Below are 17,738 nucleotides of genomic sequence, written 5' to 3'. Positions count from 1 at the left end.
ACGGCTGAGTTGAAGGTTTCAAGTGTACTGGCGGAAAGCTTGCCAGCCTGCCTGCCTGCCGGCGAGCATTTGGCATTTTCTTTTAATTTTCCAACAGTTAAGCCGCCCTCCTTCTTGCGCGTTTCTCGCCACCAGATTTTACTGCTTAATACGCAAAGTTGCACTTGGTCCAGGGGATCTGCCGACGGCTACAGGACCTTTGCGCCAGGATGCGCTGCGTAGTAAAAACGTACAAAGTTTTGTGCACGCGCTTTCGCGCCTGAAAATCGCTGCTGCGTTTTATTGCAGCCCCCCTTGTTGCCATGAGCGCCACGCAAGAGGGGTACCGAAAGGATTTAGGTAAATGGAAACGGTGGGGGATTTAATTCCGCTTTTATAGTTGCAAAAACCTTTCTTGGAACTTTGCCAAGCTGACATTCAACGAAACTAAGCATCGATGGCTTTCAAGGGCACACAGCGAGTTATCTGCTTCTCTTAAAGCTGAAAAACAAAAAACAAAAAAAATTATAATATCCCCTGGGAATTTAACTTGAAATCACGGCTTAACACTAAATCTGGACTCCTGTACGCCCCTGACTTTTTATCTTCCTCTTTAACGCTGATGGTATTGGTTGAGGGGCTTGTGAAGGGGGCTTGGGGCGGTTAAGCATTTGCTAACAGTCCAGTGAACCGGTAATCAAAGCAAAATCAGCAGAGCACTGAAACAACTTTTTTATGCTAATTTGTACCACACCTTAAGCGCCCGTTCCCTGTACACGTGGTGCTGTATGCGGGTGTGTGTGTGTGTGTGTGTGTGTCTTTGTTCGCTACATTAAACATTTAAATGCGTTTTTAAGCAGCCCAACTTCCTTGGCAATACCTAGTGGGTTAAGCAGGAGTCAAAGGAACGGAAAGGATTCGCAGCACTCGAGCAATAAGCCAAACTGTAGCACACAAATAGATACATGCAGATGCAGGGCTACTTATCCCGAATCCACTTCCATTTCCGCTTCCGCTGCTCTTCAGTCAGCCGCCCATTGACCTGAAGCACTCCTCAACTATTAACTTTGGCCAAGATTGCGACTTTTTGGTGCTTGGCTCGAAATGCAAATAGCAACTCGGGCGTATGAAGCTCTCAAGTTGGCCCCGCTAAGTTGCCACTTTGCCACCGTCTCACAGATGCTGCCTGTGTACTGTATCCTGTATCCTTGTATCCTGGCTTCATGCCTCCATGTAACCGTGTGTGTGTGTGCTTGTGTGCGTGTGTATGGGTGTTTGCGGTGCCGCCTCCTTTGGGGGCGTGGTGAGGCACAGGCACTTGTCAAAGTCAACTTCACATTATGTCAAGCAGCGTTATATTCATTTTTTCCGCGCGTGTCTGTCTTGCTTCCTACCGACAACGTCTTCTTTTTTTTCGAGCATTACATCTAGCAGCATACAGGGTAGCAGAGGGTATATAATTTGGCTAACATATGTATTTGGAAACTACTTGAAAATTATTCATAATAATTGTGGAATCTAGAGTAGAAAGGATAATAATTCTTCTCCACTGCAAATATGCCAATTATTTACAGGGTATCATCTCCTGGGCATCCCCTCGTTGTTGCATTTTTTAAACATTATCATCGCCTGCTACCCCCTGGACCGCTGCCTGCTGTGCGCTAAGAGACCCATCGGCACTTGGTGCGTGCCCGGTGGGAATCCCAGAGCGCCTCGTTCCTAAGACATCCGAGAAGCAGCCAGTCGTAAGGCTCCACTGACATTTACGATATTCGTGGGCATATATTTTTTTTTTTTGGTCGCCTCCTGCCGCTCGACGTGACTGTTTTATTTGATGTTAATGTGGATACGCTGATGCGCCACTCCCACATTCACCTCCGCTAAAGAGGTTTTACGGCTGAAGGACGCAGGATTGGTTGGGTTGGGTTGGGTTTTCACAGGCGTCTTGGCTTGAAAGCCACAGCAGGTTAGCACATTATTCACAAAGCCAGGCCTTTAAAACCGAACCGCATTCTGAAGGTTTCGCTTGCTTAATTTGCGGTTGACTCGGTCCTCGAAGGGCGGTTGAGATGCGCCCCTCATTTCTCATCATAAAGTGTGTCACACACTTTAACCATTATGAATGCCCGGTGATTTATTTTGATATCCAAATTGTCAAGTGAAAGAGAATTGTGCTCAAGTTACTTTTGACATTTTGTCATTTTAAGCTCTATTTTCGGCAGGCTTGGAAATTTGTTTTATTCCTTCGCTCGTTGTTTATATGTAGCTCTCGAAAAATTGATCGTTCCTGGGCATGAATTTTTATTTAAGCTCCTGGCACTGCCAAGTTACGCAAAGTGGCCTTGTGGCAGGATTAGAGGTAAAAAATAAAATATATTCCCCCCAAAAGGAAAGCAACGTGAACAAAAGGGCTTACGGAAAATTTATTTCGAAAATTCATTGTGTACTTTGCGGCCATATTGGTCGATTTAAAAATACATTGTTCGCTTAAATACGCAATTGATTGATTTAAACGTACGATCAAAGGTTTGTTTTGGGCAAACAATTAAAAACGCAATTAATTGCCACTTTGTTTATAAATGGAACAAAAAATAGCTTTTCATCCGTAAATGAAGAGCAGCACTTGTGGAATGTAATTTGAATAATTGAAACTATATTATTTGCTTATAATTATGTGAAAAGTTTTGTTTGCACTACAAAATCTTAGATTCGGTTTAGAATCTATAAATTTAAAATTATTTAGTTGCGGTTGCATTTCAAAATTTGTTTGCCAATTTTCTTTGGTTCCTGCCACGATTTTCATTTTTATTTTCTGCCCCCCCACCCCACTGAAAACGCCACATGACACGGCCATAAAAATTGCGTTTATTTGCCCGCTTTTAAATCATTTAAGCTGCATTATATGCAGCCAACGGCAAGCACACACAAATGCGGGCCAACGGGAAAATGGGAAAAACGGGAAATTGGGGGTGCGAGGGCTTGGAAAAGCGAAAAGTTCTGCCGCGTTGTTTGCACAAACAGCAAGTGCAACTGCAGCAGCGGCGGCAGCGCACGCTTCACTCATATTTTCGTGTATATTTATTTATTCAGCTCTGCATTTTATTTCATTTCAGTTTATTCCCGCTATGGAGAAACTTTTTTTTTTTATTTCAATACATATACAAATATATACATATATATATATAGTGTTTGTGCCTTTTACTTCCATTTCCCGAACGGAGAAAACGGAAAGCAAAAGCGGATACACACACAGGAAAAGCGTAAAAAAAAAAGAACAGAACCGAAGCTTGTTTGGGTAATAACAACAAAAGAAATCTTTTTTACACTCGCATGCAGAAAACCACGGCTTCGAAACCCCCCCCCCCCCCCCTTCGGAACCACCTTGAAGCTTTTCACTTTTGCTATTTGTTCTGTCACTTCCGGTGGCAACAAAAAATGGCCGCCTGCATGCCAGTACAACTTTTTTCCCTTCCTCCCCGGCATTTTCCACCGCCCCCATCCAGTCGGTGCGTTTCGCATATTCGTTCACATTGTTGGGCCTGTCGCTTTAGTTTTTGAGCCCATCTCCCGTTTTTCGGCGAACCATTGCAGGCGTTTATTAAATGTCACACTGCGAATTTTCCGACGGACCCTAACCCCTCCGCTGCGGGTTTTTCCTGCGCCGGAGAGCAGTGGCACTTGTCGCGTTTGGAGATTTCACTTGGTTGTCCGGTAGCCGGATGTTTTTTTCTCTTTTGGATCACCCACTTCTTGTTGACTTTAAGTTACACGTTTTTAGCTGTCTTCCACTCATCCTGGCTGCCCGGTTTTTCCCGGCTTTTCCCCTTGGGCTTTTGCTGTGACAATTTCATTTATTTTGCCATTTTCTGTTTTACGTTTGTCAGCGCTTTTTTTCGCTCATGAAACTCAATTACATGACTGACCTGCAATTGTGTATGTTAACTTAGCCGACACTCATGGTTGTATCCTTTTGGCCTTTTCCACGTTGCGTATACGCAATAATTACTGGTGGCAAACTCTGTCGCACATTTCGCATTGTTACGTAATAGCGAAAATTATTATGATGTCTCCCCAGAGAGCAATCCATTCAATGGAAGGCAATCACAATAAATACATTATTTGAATAAAAATCCTCATTCGCAGATAATTGATTAACAATAACGAGACAATGACTACTCAGACTGCACAACTTTATGGTTAAAATTTATTAAAACAATTACAAGCAAGTGCAAGTCTCTTAGCAAAACCTCAATGAATCTCTAAGCTAAACAAAAGAAACACTTCAAAACATGAGGAGTGTCCAAAAAAGTACTTGGCCATCAGGATTCAGTAAAGAATAACGTGTTATCACAACTTTCTGAATTATTTAGCCTTAAAATTTATTTTCCACTGCAGCACACAAATGAGCAAAACAAAGTAAATACCAGTGCAAAACTTTATTTATTTTTAATTATTTTATAACAGCTGGTGGCTGGCATCAACTAAAGTGCAAACACAGCACAAGCACAAGCGAAACTACACAAATTCAGGCAAAAGCAAAGGTATTAAATTGCACTCCAGTATAGAATGAAATTCTCCAATTAAATGCTACCAGCAGCGAAATCCAGGGCCCCAGACCAAATATTCAATTACAACCAAATTCTCCATTGTGAAAGCAGATGGAAAGTGTGAAAGAGATAGCCCTTAGAAGATAGAAAGAGAGGGACTTTCGAGGCGGGGGAGCAATGGAAATGTTGTACTAAATAAAACGTAGCCTCAAGTATTTTGTGGCAAGCAGTTGAAAGTAACCAAAAAAAAAAAAAAAAAAATATTTGGGGGAGAAAGAAAACTTTGTGCTACCCAAAAAAGATGGGTGAAAATGTTGGGTGGCTGACTGCGAAAAGTTTGCTCAGGTGCTATGCCACTTGTGGCACATCCTCCTCAGTGTTTATCTCTGGTTCAGTGCTGGCGAGTATCAATTAGCCAAATGAAATTGCTCTTACCTTTGGTTCTTTCTGCTTCATATATTCCAGAGCACCGCCGAACCCGTCTACTCACCCACAATGGCCGGCGGACTTTTCTCCATCGACAGAGAGTTCTTCGATCGACTGGGCACCTATGACTCTGGATTTGATATTTGGGGCGGTGAGAATCTGGAGCTATCCTTCAAGACCTGGATGTGCGGCGGCACCCTGGAGATAGTTCCCTGCTCTCACGTGGGACACATATTCCGGAAACGTTCGCCCTACAAGGTAAGTGCAATCGATCAATTATTGAAAAGAAACCCGAACAGAAAATGGCAAATCATTGCGGACAGTCAGGCGGACGGACACAAAACCAATTCCGATAGACAGAGAGAGCCCACTGCTCATTAAGAAACGGCAGTGGGTCTGCTGGAATTTAAAACTCCTGGCCCACATGAGTGGGTAGCCTCAGGACCAGTTACCAATCCGGTCCAGAGCTTCGTGTTTGGTAAACAGTAGCCCAATCCTAGTGACCCCGTGCCGCCCGTCCCTCCTTTCTGTCGAATAGTAGCCGCAAAGCAGCAACATGGCACACATGGCACAGACATGGACTTGCAAGGACTCTCCTCTCTCACAAACACACACACAAACAAACACACACACACCCGCTCACTGACATGGACATGCATTGCGGCTGTCCTTGCAGCATGGTATCTAGTGATTGTGATGGTGTGTTTGTTAGTGTGTGTATATTTGTCGAGTTCACCCGCTCCAAAGACCCCCCTTTCCCCAACCACAACCATCCATTATTCCCCCTGGATCTTCACTTTTTGGAGCAGCTTCAATTATCAACGGTTTACGCTTGACAAAAGTTTGGCAACTGTTTTGATGTCAATGGCGTAACACATACAAAAGCCCGAATATACCTAGAGTGGAACTAACCAATTGGGCACCTGCCAATTCCCAGCGGAGTTGGTTGGGCCTCGATAATCACCAGTAAAGCCCAAAGGGGGTTGACCTTTCTAGATATATATTCTGTAGGGAACATTATATATTAGACAGGGTAAAGAAAATTCAGAATGAAAAACCTTTCAAAATAATACAAAATAATATAACAATGGCTAATCTAATGGCACTCAATAATTTTATATCTTTATGAAAGTTAGTTTGCAGTAGCGAATTATAGATTTTAATTGCCGTGTTGCACAATGCAATAAAATAACACAGCAATTAATTACGCACAGAAACAATAGAATTAAAATCTAATAAAACATAATAACAAACCAAACAAATAAATACGAGCAATCTAACTCCATATGTAGTCCAATTCTACACGCATTACTATAATTAAACACACTCAAAAAATAATTATAAACAATGCAGAACAATTGAATTGTATTTTGCACCTGTAGGCAACAAAATCTCAGATGGCTTCTAAGGAATCGCCACAGATCGTTGTATTTATCGCAAATCTGGTGATTCTGGTGATTCTGGTGATTCCATTGCTCCACACAATTTACGGCCAAAGCTAGGCAGCGTTTTCAATAAATGTCTGCACACTTCCCCTCTGGGCCAAGTACTTTCCTGGTGCCGTCGAGAATGCAGCAATGCACAAGCACAGACACCTGTACAGTGAACACACGAACACAAAACAGGACACACAACAGGCGGACATTGTTCGCATACTGGGGACAAAGGGCGGAAAAGACACAAAGGGAGGGGCCAAGACAGATGGCCAGCTGGCCAGGACAAAACCGCAAAAGGGCTGAGAACTGGCTGCCACTGGAGCCACCTAATGCCACTAAGCAAAAGCTACTCATTCAGGTAATTAGGCTTTGTTGTCCACTCCGCCGGGTCCCCCCTCTTAAACTCCGCCACTCGCCTCTGTTTGCTGACCAAATATTTCCATTGACTCGGGCACACCGGCAGCCGCCCATTGATTGCGCCCTGCCTCCCCATTGACCACCCACTCATGGCCATCCTGTTTCTGTTTTCCCTTAATTGCAGTGGCGTTCTGGCGTGAATGTGCTGAAGAAGAACTCCGTGCGGTTGGCCGAGGTTTGGATGGATGAGTACTCGCAGTACTACTATCATCGCATCGGCAACGACAAGGGCGACTGGGGCGATGTTAGCGATCGCAGGAAGCTCCGGTAAGTGCTGACAATGATTACCAGTTTCTCAGATCTTTCATATCTATTTACAACTATCCACATAGTAACGATCTCAAGTGCAAAAGCTTCAAATGGTATCTGGACAACATTTATCCCGAGCTCTTCATTCCCGGCGATTCTGTGGCCCACGGAGAGGTAAGTTTTCAGAGTTCCATAAGATGCTTAACCCTGCTTAACCAATCCCTTGAACCAACTAAACATCCCTAATCTAATACCAATCCAAATCAACGACAACCCATAAACACCATCCAATCCACAGATAAGAAATCTAGGTTATGGCGGTCGCACCTGCTTGGACGCACCGGCTGGCAAGAAGCACCAGAAGAAGGCGGTGGGCACGTATCCCTGCCATCGGCAGGGTGGAAACCAGGTTTGTTGACCCATCTCGGCAGCACTGCGACCGCCACAAACTCCGTCCAGCCTCAAGAAATCCGCGCCAGGAACAACGAACTCTATTTCACTTTTCGCTCTTTTCGAAACTACTACTAAAAACTGTGAACCCAAACTAAACACTCTTTTGGGCGATTGGGTTTTATTTCCCCCTTATTTCTCAATTTTTTTTGCAAGTTGTCAGATCCGCTATATAGTGAACTTAATTTACAGATCGCGAATGTGCCCAACGGCATGTGTCTGGATGCAAAAGAAAAATCCGAAGAGGAAACACCGGTTTCCATTTATGAGTGCCATGGCCAAGGAGGAAATCAGGTATCCACCTCCATGTCCACATCCTCAGAACTGAGAAAAGGAGGAGGCGGCGATTCAGAGTCCCTGATTACCGATTTCTCGATCTCGTTGCTTTATGAAATTATTTTCCAATCGCTTTTCTGCTGCGGATGTATTCTTTCCTGACTTTGATTTAACGCTTTTCGCACCTTAATTTCAAGTATTGGTATCCTTTTGTTACGTTTCCGCTTGCTTAATTAACTTTAACCTATATCCAAACCCAATTTCACACTAGATAAACTACTTCCACAAGTCATATCACATAACATCATCATCGCTTAACCAAGTTACAAAAGGTTTAGGTTGTGAATGAATCCAGTTGGACTATTACCATTATCAACTTTTATTTAAAAACTAGAAGTAACTCAAAATAATATTGTTTTTACAACTTCAAAATCACAATCTTCCGAAACAATTTTATTTATATTTATATTTTAATAATTTTGGTCTGCTGCTTTCCCCTTAATTTAGCTTCACGTTTTTCTACAATTCTTAACTCAGCTCATTAAAACTTTCCCAAAATACTCTTAGTAAAAAACCCAATTATCTAAATTCTTCAACTTAATTTCATTTCCTTTGTGAGAAAAGTTTATTCTGTACATTACTTTTGATTTTTGGTGCCTGATGGGAAATCCCTTTCCTTGAGTAATGGTTTTCAAAGTGGACCCCTCCTTACAAAAACGGACAACAATAATATTATTGCCGTTGTTAAATTCTACCCTTGTGAAAGTCCTGCGGTTTTGAGCACTAATTTTGACGGAGTTTGTGGCTACAATAACATAATCTGTAGAGTACATAAATATTTTGGATTTATTGCTCTTCAGCAAACAACTCTCATATTCAATTTATTTGCCTAGCATAAGTGAAAGTATATATCAATAAAAGTTGCCAACTGAAATTGCGATGACAATTTAACAGTTTTACAGGATGCAAACAAGCGTGCCAACACAACACACACACACACATACACAAGCACGCTCGTACCAATACTTACGCAAATACAAAGAGTTGCATATATATAGGTACTTCGGTCGATTTATGCCATGTCACAAAAATTAATTAAAACACAATCATAAATATAATGTCAAATGATAAATCATTTGCATGGCATTGGCTTTGGCTTCAGCTTATCCGTTTATTATGCATTCAGACAAAAAAAAGGAACACATTTACAATCGGCATTCTACAAAAAGCTTACTGACTATTTTGAACTACAATAAGGATCAAACAACACAATAGCAAATAAATGAACTGCAACAATAGAACACTTCACAGTCACACGAACTGACACCAAAACTAGAAGGAATGCCTTTTTTTAGGGTCACGCCGCATAGATACCCTATCTCAATGTGGCTAAGCCAATTCGCTAGCTAACCATTCATAAAAACATAAACTATAATTCCATGCATAATATATTTCTAATAGTTAACTATTCAACTTTGATCTAGCTACACGTACAGATAATATCCTTGTGCCTCACAAATGCTGTGTACTAAAAACGAGCTGAGATACTTTTACGCTCACACAGATACGCTGCGGATGTGTGGGGTTATTGTACATTCAACATTTAAAGTGCGGGAAACGTGTTGACCTCGTTCCGCTTGCCCTAAAATCGCCGCCCCAGACAGACAACTGCCACGCCCACTGCCTAAAGCCCCAAGCTCTCGCCCTTTCAACGGACACACAAACAATGCAACAAAGTGAAAGGCGCATTTAAAGGGGGGAAATTAGGAAAAAGATTTCGCCAAATGTTTGTATGCACTCGGAAATGCGGTTAAAATAATCAACATTTGCGAAGCAAAAACGTGGACATTTTCACTCCTCTGCACGCAAATTTTAATTTCGCACATCGTAAAATTTAGCAAGCGAATCCAGCCAAATGGGTAAAGGGGAAAATAAAACGCTTTTGACTACCACGTCAAAGGATATGCACACGAAAAAAAAGAAAAAAAAAACGGATAAGGGTGGAAAAACGTGGCGTCGGTTGTACTGTCCACATAATGAAAGTATTTCGCTCACGCGGAAGAAAAACGCGTCTAGGCTAGCAAAAATATTTTTCAGCAGCCCGCAAACACATTTTCACCGGGGGGGTCGACAAAGCATGGAGTTGAATGAAAAAGAGTGCACTAGATAAAAACTGTGTAGTGATAAATGAAAAAACGTAATTAAAAACGCATCTCGCGCACACACACACACACACAGAGAAAACACGAAACAATCGCGGGGGAAAAGAGAAAGCATTGATAAAAGAAATGCAAATTGAGACCGCCAAGGACGATGGTATCGTTGGGGGAGGTGGGTTGCAAATCTAACAATAAGCGAGGATGAGCACAAACTGCAAAGGGAAAGTCCTTGGCGAGCCAGTGAAAGTGCGCATTAGGCTGAATATTCCGCTGCACGGAAAAGTATATCAAGTATATCAAAGTATATAAAAATAATGTAAAAATCTGTGGTCTTAAAGTTTTCAAATACTTTAAAAATGCACAAATATTGAATCGAATAAATTGGTGGTAGTATCAGCCAGTTTTTAACGAATGCTCCTTAAAACTGCCCTAATTGAACGGTCATACAATAACAGTAATTATTCATGGCACAAAACCTGCAGGCTTCCTCTGCGTTGACCATTCTCATCATTATTCCAGTCCTGGCATCATTATAAACAAAATAAAGATGGTGGTCCATCCGGGCAGTCGGTGCGGAAACGGAAATGGTAACACAAAATGGCGGCTGGTCACGACCTGGCTGCCAGAGTGGAGGCGCGCGCGGATCAGGGGGCGTGGTTGGAGCAGGGCAAACAAAGGCAATTCCAGTCACCAGCAGAATCTGAACCGAGCTCAGGCCATCTGGCATTGGCAACGTGTTTTAAATTATAAATAATCATGGCCAGTCAGTTTCAGACAAAACCCAGACTCACGCACACAGACACGACCACACTTACTCACACACACACAGGATAGGATATATACATATACACTCAAACTCAAACACAGTCACGAGCGAAGCTGCTTTTTGGCATTTAATTGAATAAAACATTAGTGTGTAATAAGTTGTGCGCTTGTAGCCCTGGAAAAACTTTTGGCAACTGGCAAATGCATTCGCCCGCCATTACAATTTATATTAATGTGTTTCCCTCAATTTTCCCAGTACTGGATGCTCAGCAAGGCGGGCGAAATCCGTCGCGACGACTCCTGTCTCGATTATGCCGGCAAGGATGTGACGCTTTTCGGCTGCCACGGGGGCAAAGGAAATCAGGTGAGTGGATAAAATATATGTGTAATGGTAGGAGGTACTATGAAAATATTCCTTTAAAATGTATTCCATGTTTCTGAGAAATGTTTCACTTGCATGTAAGATAAAAAGAGATAACATAAATACTTAAATGTGACCTTAAAGTCATTTCTTTCTGCAAAGGCACCTACACTTATCATATATATGTACATGTTATAAATAACTTAAGAAAATTGTAAAACTGTTAAATTCAACAAGGCATGTAGAGTGGTATTCATTTAATCGAATCCTTTACTTTTAGTTCTGGACGTACCGCGAGAACACAAAGCAGCTGCACCACGGCACCTCCGGCAAGTGTCTGGCCATCAGCGAGAGCAAGGACAAGCTGCTGATGGAGGAGTGCAGCGCGAGCCTCAGTCGCCAACAGTGGACCCTCGAGAACTACGACAGCTCGAAGTTGTGAGGCTACTTCTATGCGAGGGGCAACCTCCTGTTGCCCACTTCGCGGCGACACCAACAATCACAAGCATAGCAGCAGGACGAGAAGTGGAAGCAGAGGCAGGACATAAAGTGGCGGCAGGAGCTGGAGTAGTTAGATTCCCCCGAGGCATGTGCAATAGTGGGAGTGGCAGAGGGACGATCGGATGGCAGCAGCAGCAGCAGCAGCATCACTTGCCATGCTATCTATATATATTATAAAAAATTTATATGTTTCCAAACAACAGAGTAGACGTTACTTAGCCCTAAGTACCACACATCCACAGACTAGACAAACCAGACACTGAAAAAGGAACGACTGCTGTACAGTAGCTATAAGTTGATAAGATTTCTAGCCCTAAGTCGCAGCACTTAGGATTAGGCTAATGGAGCCCGGCCAAGGACCAGTGCTGGCCAACAAAGCGAAGTCGTAGCGCAATTTTTGCATTTAAATTTGTAAACATTTAGCACAATTTACGGAAAGTGTGAACCTTGACTCTGTGTACGAATTATTTATGAATTTTACAAATGTCATTAAATGGCTCTGCGAAAGCCTCATTCCAAATATATGTTTTAGCTGGTAAGCCCTAGACTAAGTCTAAGTTGGAAAGCATTTGGTGATAGCCTTTGTTTCGCCCAAGACCCCGAGCATTCCCGAGTTTATATGAATTCTTATAGCTATCTTTCTGTAAATCCCTTGAAATGGCGAACCAAATTTTTGATTTTATTTATTTTCGTACGATGTGTTGCTTATTTTTTAGACGAGGAGCGTTGCCAAATTACGTTTAGATCTTTAGATTTCGGATAACTTTGTGTTCTCTTTGAAAATCCAAATCCGTTGCATTTCCTTTCGTTGGATTCTCAAAACGACAACATATCCTATTTGTTGGACAAAGCCAGCTTGTAGTACTTACATATATCAGTTTCCAATCTACCGATATCACACGAGATAAATTTATATATATATAGCGTTAGGCCCTAGTAGTTAGACCTTAATGCAAATGTGCATAGTGCCTTCTATTTATAACGGACGCATTCTTACACATATGCTATTGTAATCGTTCATCGAACTCTTGTAGAATTAGGCTAGGTCACAATCACAGCGACTGTGTATATACTAAACTATACAATTTCATATCGCATCCTGCAGAATGTGTACATAACTATGATTAAATACTGTTTTATTCAAGACTAAAACGTACATATTATATCAATACGATAGCCAACAGTTGCGCATTGTTTTTCATTTGCTTTGTTTTATTCCAGCCAGCGAGCTTCACTGTAGGCTGCATTTACATTTTACGTACGAAACCAAAAGCCATAGGAAGTGGTCGATAATCTTTTTTAAACTAAACTTACAATAGTTAACTAAGCGCGTAGTAAATGTGTAGTAAAAACGCAAATATTGTGCAAGGAATAAGATACAGTTATAAATAAAATATGTGAAACCTATACCAATATTAATATTGTAACGTTTTTGAATTTGATCCAATTCATAATTTGTCGAACCGGCTGAAAAGAGACTTAAAACAATTTACTTAAAATTGGAATATCAACAAACATCAGATATGCTTTGGCCATCTATGGGTCATTTGCAGAACTAAGAGACATGTCTTTTGCCATGTAAAATGTCTTTTGGAATACTATTTTACACGATGCTAGTGTAAGTAAAAAACAGAGGGACAGAAATATTTTTGAATCTTAAAAAGCATGTGTATAAGCTTTTAAACAATATTAAGTTGTTGAAACATAATAAACTTTTTTAAAAGGTTATTTAAATTATAAAACGCAGGTGTATAACATTGCAGAAGTTTATTCAAGCTTTATAGCGTGTTTATTTTCTTCACAAATTCATTTTCCATTTACACATTGGCATTCTGTTTGATCCAGGACCTGAGGGCACCCACGTAGGTGTACATGGCCGGGCGTCCCTTGGCTCCGCAACCGAATCCCCAAGACACCACACCGAAGAGCTTGCCATCGACGGTCAGCGGACCACCGGAGTCACCCTGGCAGGAGCTCACTTGGCCACTGGGATGTCCTGCACACACCATGCGATCCGTGAGGCCGGGAATGTTTTGAGAATTGCAGTAATCACGGCTCCACAATTGCACCTGGGCGAATTTCAAACGGTTGGGCAGCTGCAAGTTCTGATTGATGGCACCAAATCCGCTAATCATTGCCATCGTATCCGCGGCATAGTTGGAGTCCGAATCTGCCAGTTGAATGGTTTGTACAGCTCCTCCCATCGGAACCGGGCTGCTCAACTTAATCAGCGACATATCAAAGTCTTGGCTCTGCGGATTGTAGCGCGGATGTATGATGAACTGGGCAATGTTGAAGGTCTGACCATTTCCGGCGCTCAGATCGTTTGTTCCCACAATCGCCTTCATCTGACCGGGATTCTGGCCCATGGTGCAGTGGGCAGCTGTCACGATCATGGTGTCGGAGATCAAGGAGCCACCGCAGTGATGGCGTCCATTTAGCTGGAGGGACACCTGATGGGGAAATTGTCCGGGAGCAGCAAACTGGCCACCAATAATGCGTGACTCTTCCGCCACATCCATATCGCTGTGAACAAAAGTCACAGCCAGGAGCAGGATCGATAGTTTCACTAGATTGTTAACCGAAGACATGGCAAAGGTTGAGTGTGTCGATTGTGGTGGAGTTGTTCTCTATTTATAGGACTGGTATGGTGTTATTTTTCGAGTGGTTTTATCGCCCAAACGGCACACTTTTGTATGGGAAGAGACCCAGTTAAGTGGGGGCGTAGGTGGGTGGTCGTCGATATTTTGATTGTCAACTCATATTATTAATTCTGCGAAAAAACAAAAACAAAATGCACAAAATTGTATTTCTAAACATTTATTTCATTACACTTCTAGGATTTGAATACATAGTAAGTTATTTGCAGAACCTTAATGCTCATTAACCAATAATCTTAAGTGCCGTCCCACTTTTTCTCCCCTAACTAGCTGTGAAGTGCCAATTTCTATCTAGGCCAAACAGTAGGGGCTCGGCTCGACAAAGTTTATGTGCGAAATTTAAATGTTCGTCACATAAAAATCAAGTTCACGTAACACCTAGCTGCTTCAAAAGCTAAATTAGTGAGACGTAGAATTTGCAGACTTTGATCCAGTCTGGTGTCCGTTGCTAATCATCCATACGTTCTTCCAAATCTCATGCCTGTAGATATTGCGATAGTTTTGCACGGACACCAGAAATTCGGGACCAAAAAGGGTTTGGATCAGAACATTCTCGGCAGCTAGATTTCGATTTGTGGTCGCATGCACGATTACCAAAGGGGAATTGCTCTGCGGTTATAGGTGAAAAAATATGACTATTAAATAAATATTAGTTAATAATTACAGGTATATCTTCTCCTTCGCTTTCAAAACGCTGCTTTGGATTTACATGTCTGCAGAACCAATTCGTGTATGCTATGGGTATATCGTTGTCCGGGCATGATAATTTCTATAGGAAAACTAAAATTAGATATAAATAAACAATGATATTTTTATAAGTTAGTTACACTGCGGTGCACAAGTCCCAGGTTGAGATTGAGCTCCCCGTTTTTGTGCGACAAATAGGTGGCATGGACACCCTGCTGCAGATTGCACCGCTTGGGCCCACTGTACAGTACTATGGGATCGTGTTCCGAGGCCATGCACTGCAGCTGGAATCGCTGTCCATATTTGATATTCTCACCAGTGCGATCCCGACCATCTCCACTGACTATTTTAAAGGAGTTTCGCACACAAGGCCGCTTCGAGGGCGCCACGGATAGCTCACAATCCTCATTGATTGACTGGCTTTTTCGCACCACCTTTTCGTTGATCACCACCGATAAAGCGGCATTCAAATCGGTTGTATCCATATCACTGATATTTATATGGATGGGCATTAATTGCACAATAGCCCCGAATATAATGGTTTGCTTGGGAGCAGCCAAAACGATCTCCTTGTGGAAATTATCATACAAAGTGCGCGCCTTTTCCACTAAAAGTTCGCCGCGATCGCGTTGTTTCTTAAAGTTTACTATTTTGTCCTGAAAAATATGATATGCTTAACAACTATTTACTTACTAGTTCATATTTAGTGACTCACCTCTTCAAGGCAATTTTCTTCGACCCAATTGCCAATTCTTACACTGGGCTGAAACCGTGCGGAAATAGAATCCATATCACCGACTCTGCAAGGCATTTTGATGTGTTGATGGTAGCTAAATAAAGGTGTTTAATATCTATAGCAGTTGTGTAGTTTGTAATTGATGTAAGGAATTTTGTGTCTGGTCTATAAATTTAATGGCTACTAGATACCCTGAGCAGAATAACATATTTCTAAAACAAAGGCTTGATGTTATTACACATTTATTCACAACAATGTTAATAGACCTTTAATCCCACAATTTCACCACTTTTCGAAACGTTGCCTACTTTTGGGCATTCGCGGCAAATGTTATCTGCACCGCTTCTGTTGAAAGTGCTCTGCACGGCACACATGGCGGATGAGTAATAACAAATTCAATATTTTTCACGGGCACACATTTCCAGGCACCAAGTTATCTATTTGCCGCTCTCGGACAACTCAGACAGCGGTGATTGGCCGTGTTTGCTGTCACCCATTCCTGCTAACTCCATTTCTACTAGAAGTCTGAAGGGGTCTGAAATCTTGGAGCAGAACATGATCATTAGCAAATCTGCCGCTTGTCTGATGCCAAATATTGGTGCCAAGATAAGCCATTTGTATCAACATTTAGCACATCGCCCGCCGTTAATTGTGCTCGTTATTCATTATCGCCCGCGTCGGTGGATGGTTGTGGTTGTACCTGTTTAGTGATTTACCTGTCGGTGGGTAAATGTACCTGGCCGGGTGGATCGGCGTGCCCATCACGTGAACGTGCGCTAGCTGCTCGGCCGATTTGCGGCACGTTTCTTATCTAGCAACTCGATTGCATTGGGGGCTATATGCGATATTGTCGCTGGGGCTCCAAGTTTTATGACCATATTTACGTCCTCTGCAGGGCACACCTTCTAATCGAGACATCCAACGTTCAGCTTGACTCTGATTTATTTCGCGTTTTTGCCCACTAGGGGAATTTCATAGTTATTTTCGTGCATATGGTAGAGTTAAAACAGATTACAGTTGGTACCAAAATGTTTGTCAATCGGCAGAGGCAAGGTGCGCGTTAAATTGCCTCTATAGTCTTCTTTATAAACCATGCTACAAAATAAAAATCTTAACATAAATTAATTTTTACATATAAAGTATATTCTTTTAAATGTAAATATATAAAGCCCATAAAAATTGTGATTAGAACTATATTTTTAAAGCTCCAAGCACTTGCCATCAGATTAAACCTTTTTTAAAAATATAAGAATAATAAACAACTGCTTCTGCCAGTTAATTTAATTTGTGGCTTTATGTTATCAAAACTCATACACTCTTGTTTAAAGATGATGTCAACCTATTTATTTATTTATTTAAAATAAAAACTGAGTACTTTTAATTTAATAGCTTCATTAAAATATAGTTTGGGCAATGTATTACCAAATGCTCTTATATTCCGATAAGATAATACTGCAAGGTAATGAATTTCATTTCCAATCTATTCAATGTGATTGACTCAACTTTTGATTTTGTGGAAAATAACTTGGAATTTCATCTAAGATAATTGCAAATAATCATATAAAAATTCGTTTACCTTTGTTATGCACCTTAAATAAATGTCAGGCCACAAAACACTAATAGTTATCTTGGCAAAAAGTAAAAATATAAAAAGTGAACTCCAAACCCGCATCAATTGCGTCAAGCGACGAGCCTCGAAAGTTTTTGCAGATCAAATGCGGCGCTGAAATATCTTCATCGATTGCTCAATTCCGTCACTAAACGGACTGTGTCCTATCTCAAGATTCAAATACAATTATATACGAGATAATACCGACAATGCGTATCGAAACGGATCGCTTAAATATGATTTGGCATGGGCAATTGTATCGCACTCGAAGCTGTCATACTTATAGCACCGGTGATAAGAGATCTCTGAAAGGTTATACAGAGTCGGTTGTTCGGCTAATCCAAACCCAACCACAATCCAAGTCATGTGACCAGGATTTTCCCGGTTTAGGTGGATGGCCCATTCATTGGCCGGGTCTATATATAGTATATAACGGACCGACCTGACTACCGCTGGTCAAGATTGTGTTTTACAACTCTT

The 17,738-nt window shown here is 41.7% G+C and overlaps 3 protein-coding genes across 8 annotated transcripts in view; 1 reads left to right on the top strand and 2 right to left on the bottom strand.

Annotated features, from left to right (window-relative positions):
• Nucleotides 1-12,974, top strand: part of Pgant9 (Polypeptide N-Acetylgalactosaminyltransferase 9) — a 59,682-nt gene extending 46,708 nt beyond the window's left edge. For 2 of the 5 annotated variants that reach the window (NM_166189.2, NM_001103871.1), the window contains 6 exons: nucleotides 4,992-5,210; nucleotides 6,930-7,072; nucleotides 7,138-7,228; nucleotides 7,697-7,798; nucleotides 10,961-11,068; nucleotides 11,346-12,748. In NM_166189.2, coding sequence (NP_725603.2) covers nucleotides 4,992-5,210; nucleotides 6,930-7,072; nucleotides 7,138-7,228; nucleotides 7,697-7,798; nucleotides 10,961-11,068; nucleotides 11,346-11,507 — 825 coding nt within the window. In that variant the 3' untranslated portion in view covers nucleotides 11,508-12,748. Of the gene's footprint in view, nucleotides 1-2,215; nucleotides 2,339-4,991; nucleotides 5,211-6,929; nucleotides 7,073-7,137; nucleotides 7,229-7,352; nucleotides 7,464-7,696; nucleotides 7,799-10,960; nucleotides 11,069-11,345 lie in introns of those variants that run through there. The other 3 variants (NM_001103873.1, NM_166188.2, NM_001103872.1) reach the window with 3 other exon arrangements.
• Nucleotides 12,975-13,319: 345 nt separating this feature from the next.
• CG34458 (uncharacterized protein) lies at nucleotides 13,320-14,176 on the bottom strand. The gene has a single exon (NM_001103870.2). It carries the CDS (start codon nucleotides 14,155-14,157, stop codon nucleotides 13,384-13,386), a length of 774 nt encoding a protein of 257 aa, NP_001097340.1. The 5' UTR covers nucleotides 14,158-14,176; the 3' UTR covers nucleotides 13,320-13,383.
• Nucleotides 14,177-14,372: 196 nt separating this feature from the next.
• On the bottom strand, nucleotides 14,373-15,883 carry CG34457 (uncharacterized protein). Of its 2 annotated transcripts, none has more exons than NM_001103869.2 (4): nucleotides 15,629-15,883; nucleotides 15,054-15,569; nucleotides 14,891-14,995; nucleotides 14,373-14,835 (listed from the first exon to the last, which is right to left on the bottom strand). In NM_001103869.2, the coding sequence occupies exons 1-4, from the start codon at nucleotides 15,722-15,724 to the stop codon at nucleotides 14,626-14,628; spliced, it is 927 nt and encodes a 308-aa protein (NP_001097339.1). In that variant the 5' UTR covers nucleotides 15,725-15,883; the 3' UTR covers nucleotides 14,373-14,625. The 2 variants fall into 2 exon arrangements, with proteins under 2 accessions (NP_001097339.1, NP_001286498.1); NM_001299569.1 differs by having other exon boundaries at nucleotides 15,629-15,811.
• Between the last annotated feature and the right edge of the window lie 1,855 nt (nucleotides 15,884-17,738).

The sequence above is a fragment of the Drosophila melanogaster genome, chromosome 2R, assembly GCF_000001215.4.
Source record: "Drosophila melanogaster chromosome 2R".
Taxonomy (NCBI): domain Eukaryota; kingdom Metazoa; phylum Arthropoda; class Insecta; order Diptera; family Drosophilidae; genus Drosophila; species Drosophila melanogaster.
This window is presented reverse-complemented; position numbering and strand designations above follow the sequence as displayed.

Excerpts from the sequence above, each read along its gene's own strand:
- CG34458 (NM_001103870.2), bottom strand. The coding sequence starts at position 14,157 with ATGTCTTCGGTTAACAATCTAGTGAAACTATCGATCCTGCTCCTGGCT.
- CG34457 (NM_001103869.2), bottom strand. The coding sequence starts at position 15,724 with ATGCCTTGCAGAGTCGGTGATATGGATTCTATTTCCGCACGGTTTCAG. Across the intron at positions 14,996-15,053 it reads TGGGACTTGTGCACCGCAGT|AAATTATCATGCCCGGACAA; the intron begins GTAACTAACTTA and ends GTTTTCCTATAG. Across the intron at positions 14,836-14,890 it reads GCGAAGGAGAAGATATACCT|AGCAATTCCCCTTTGGTAAT; the intron begins GTAATTATTAAC and ends CTATAACCGCAG.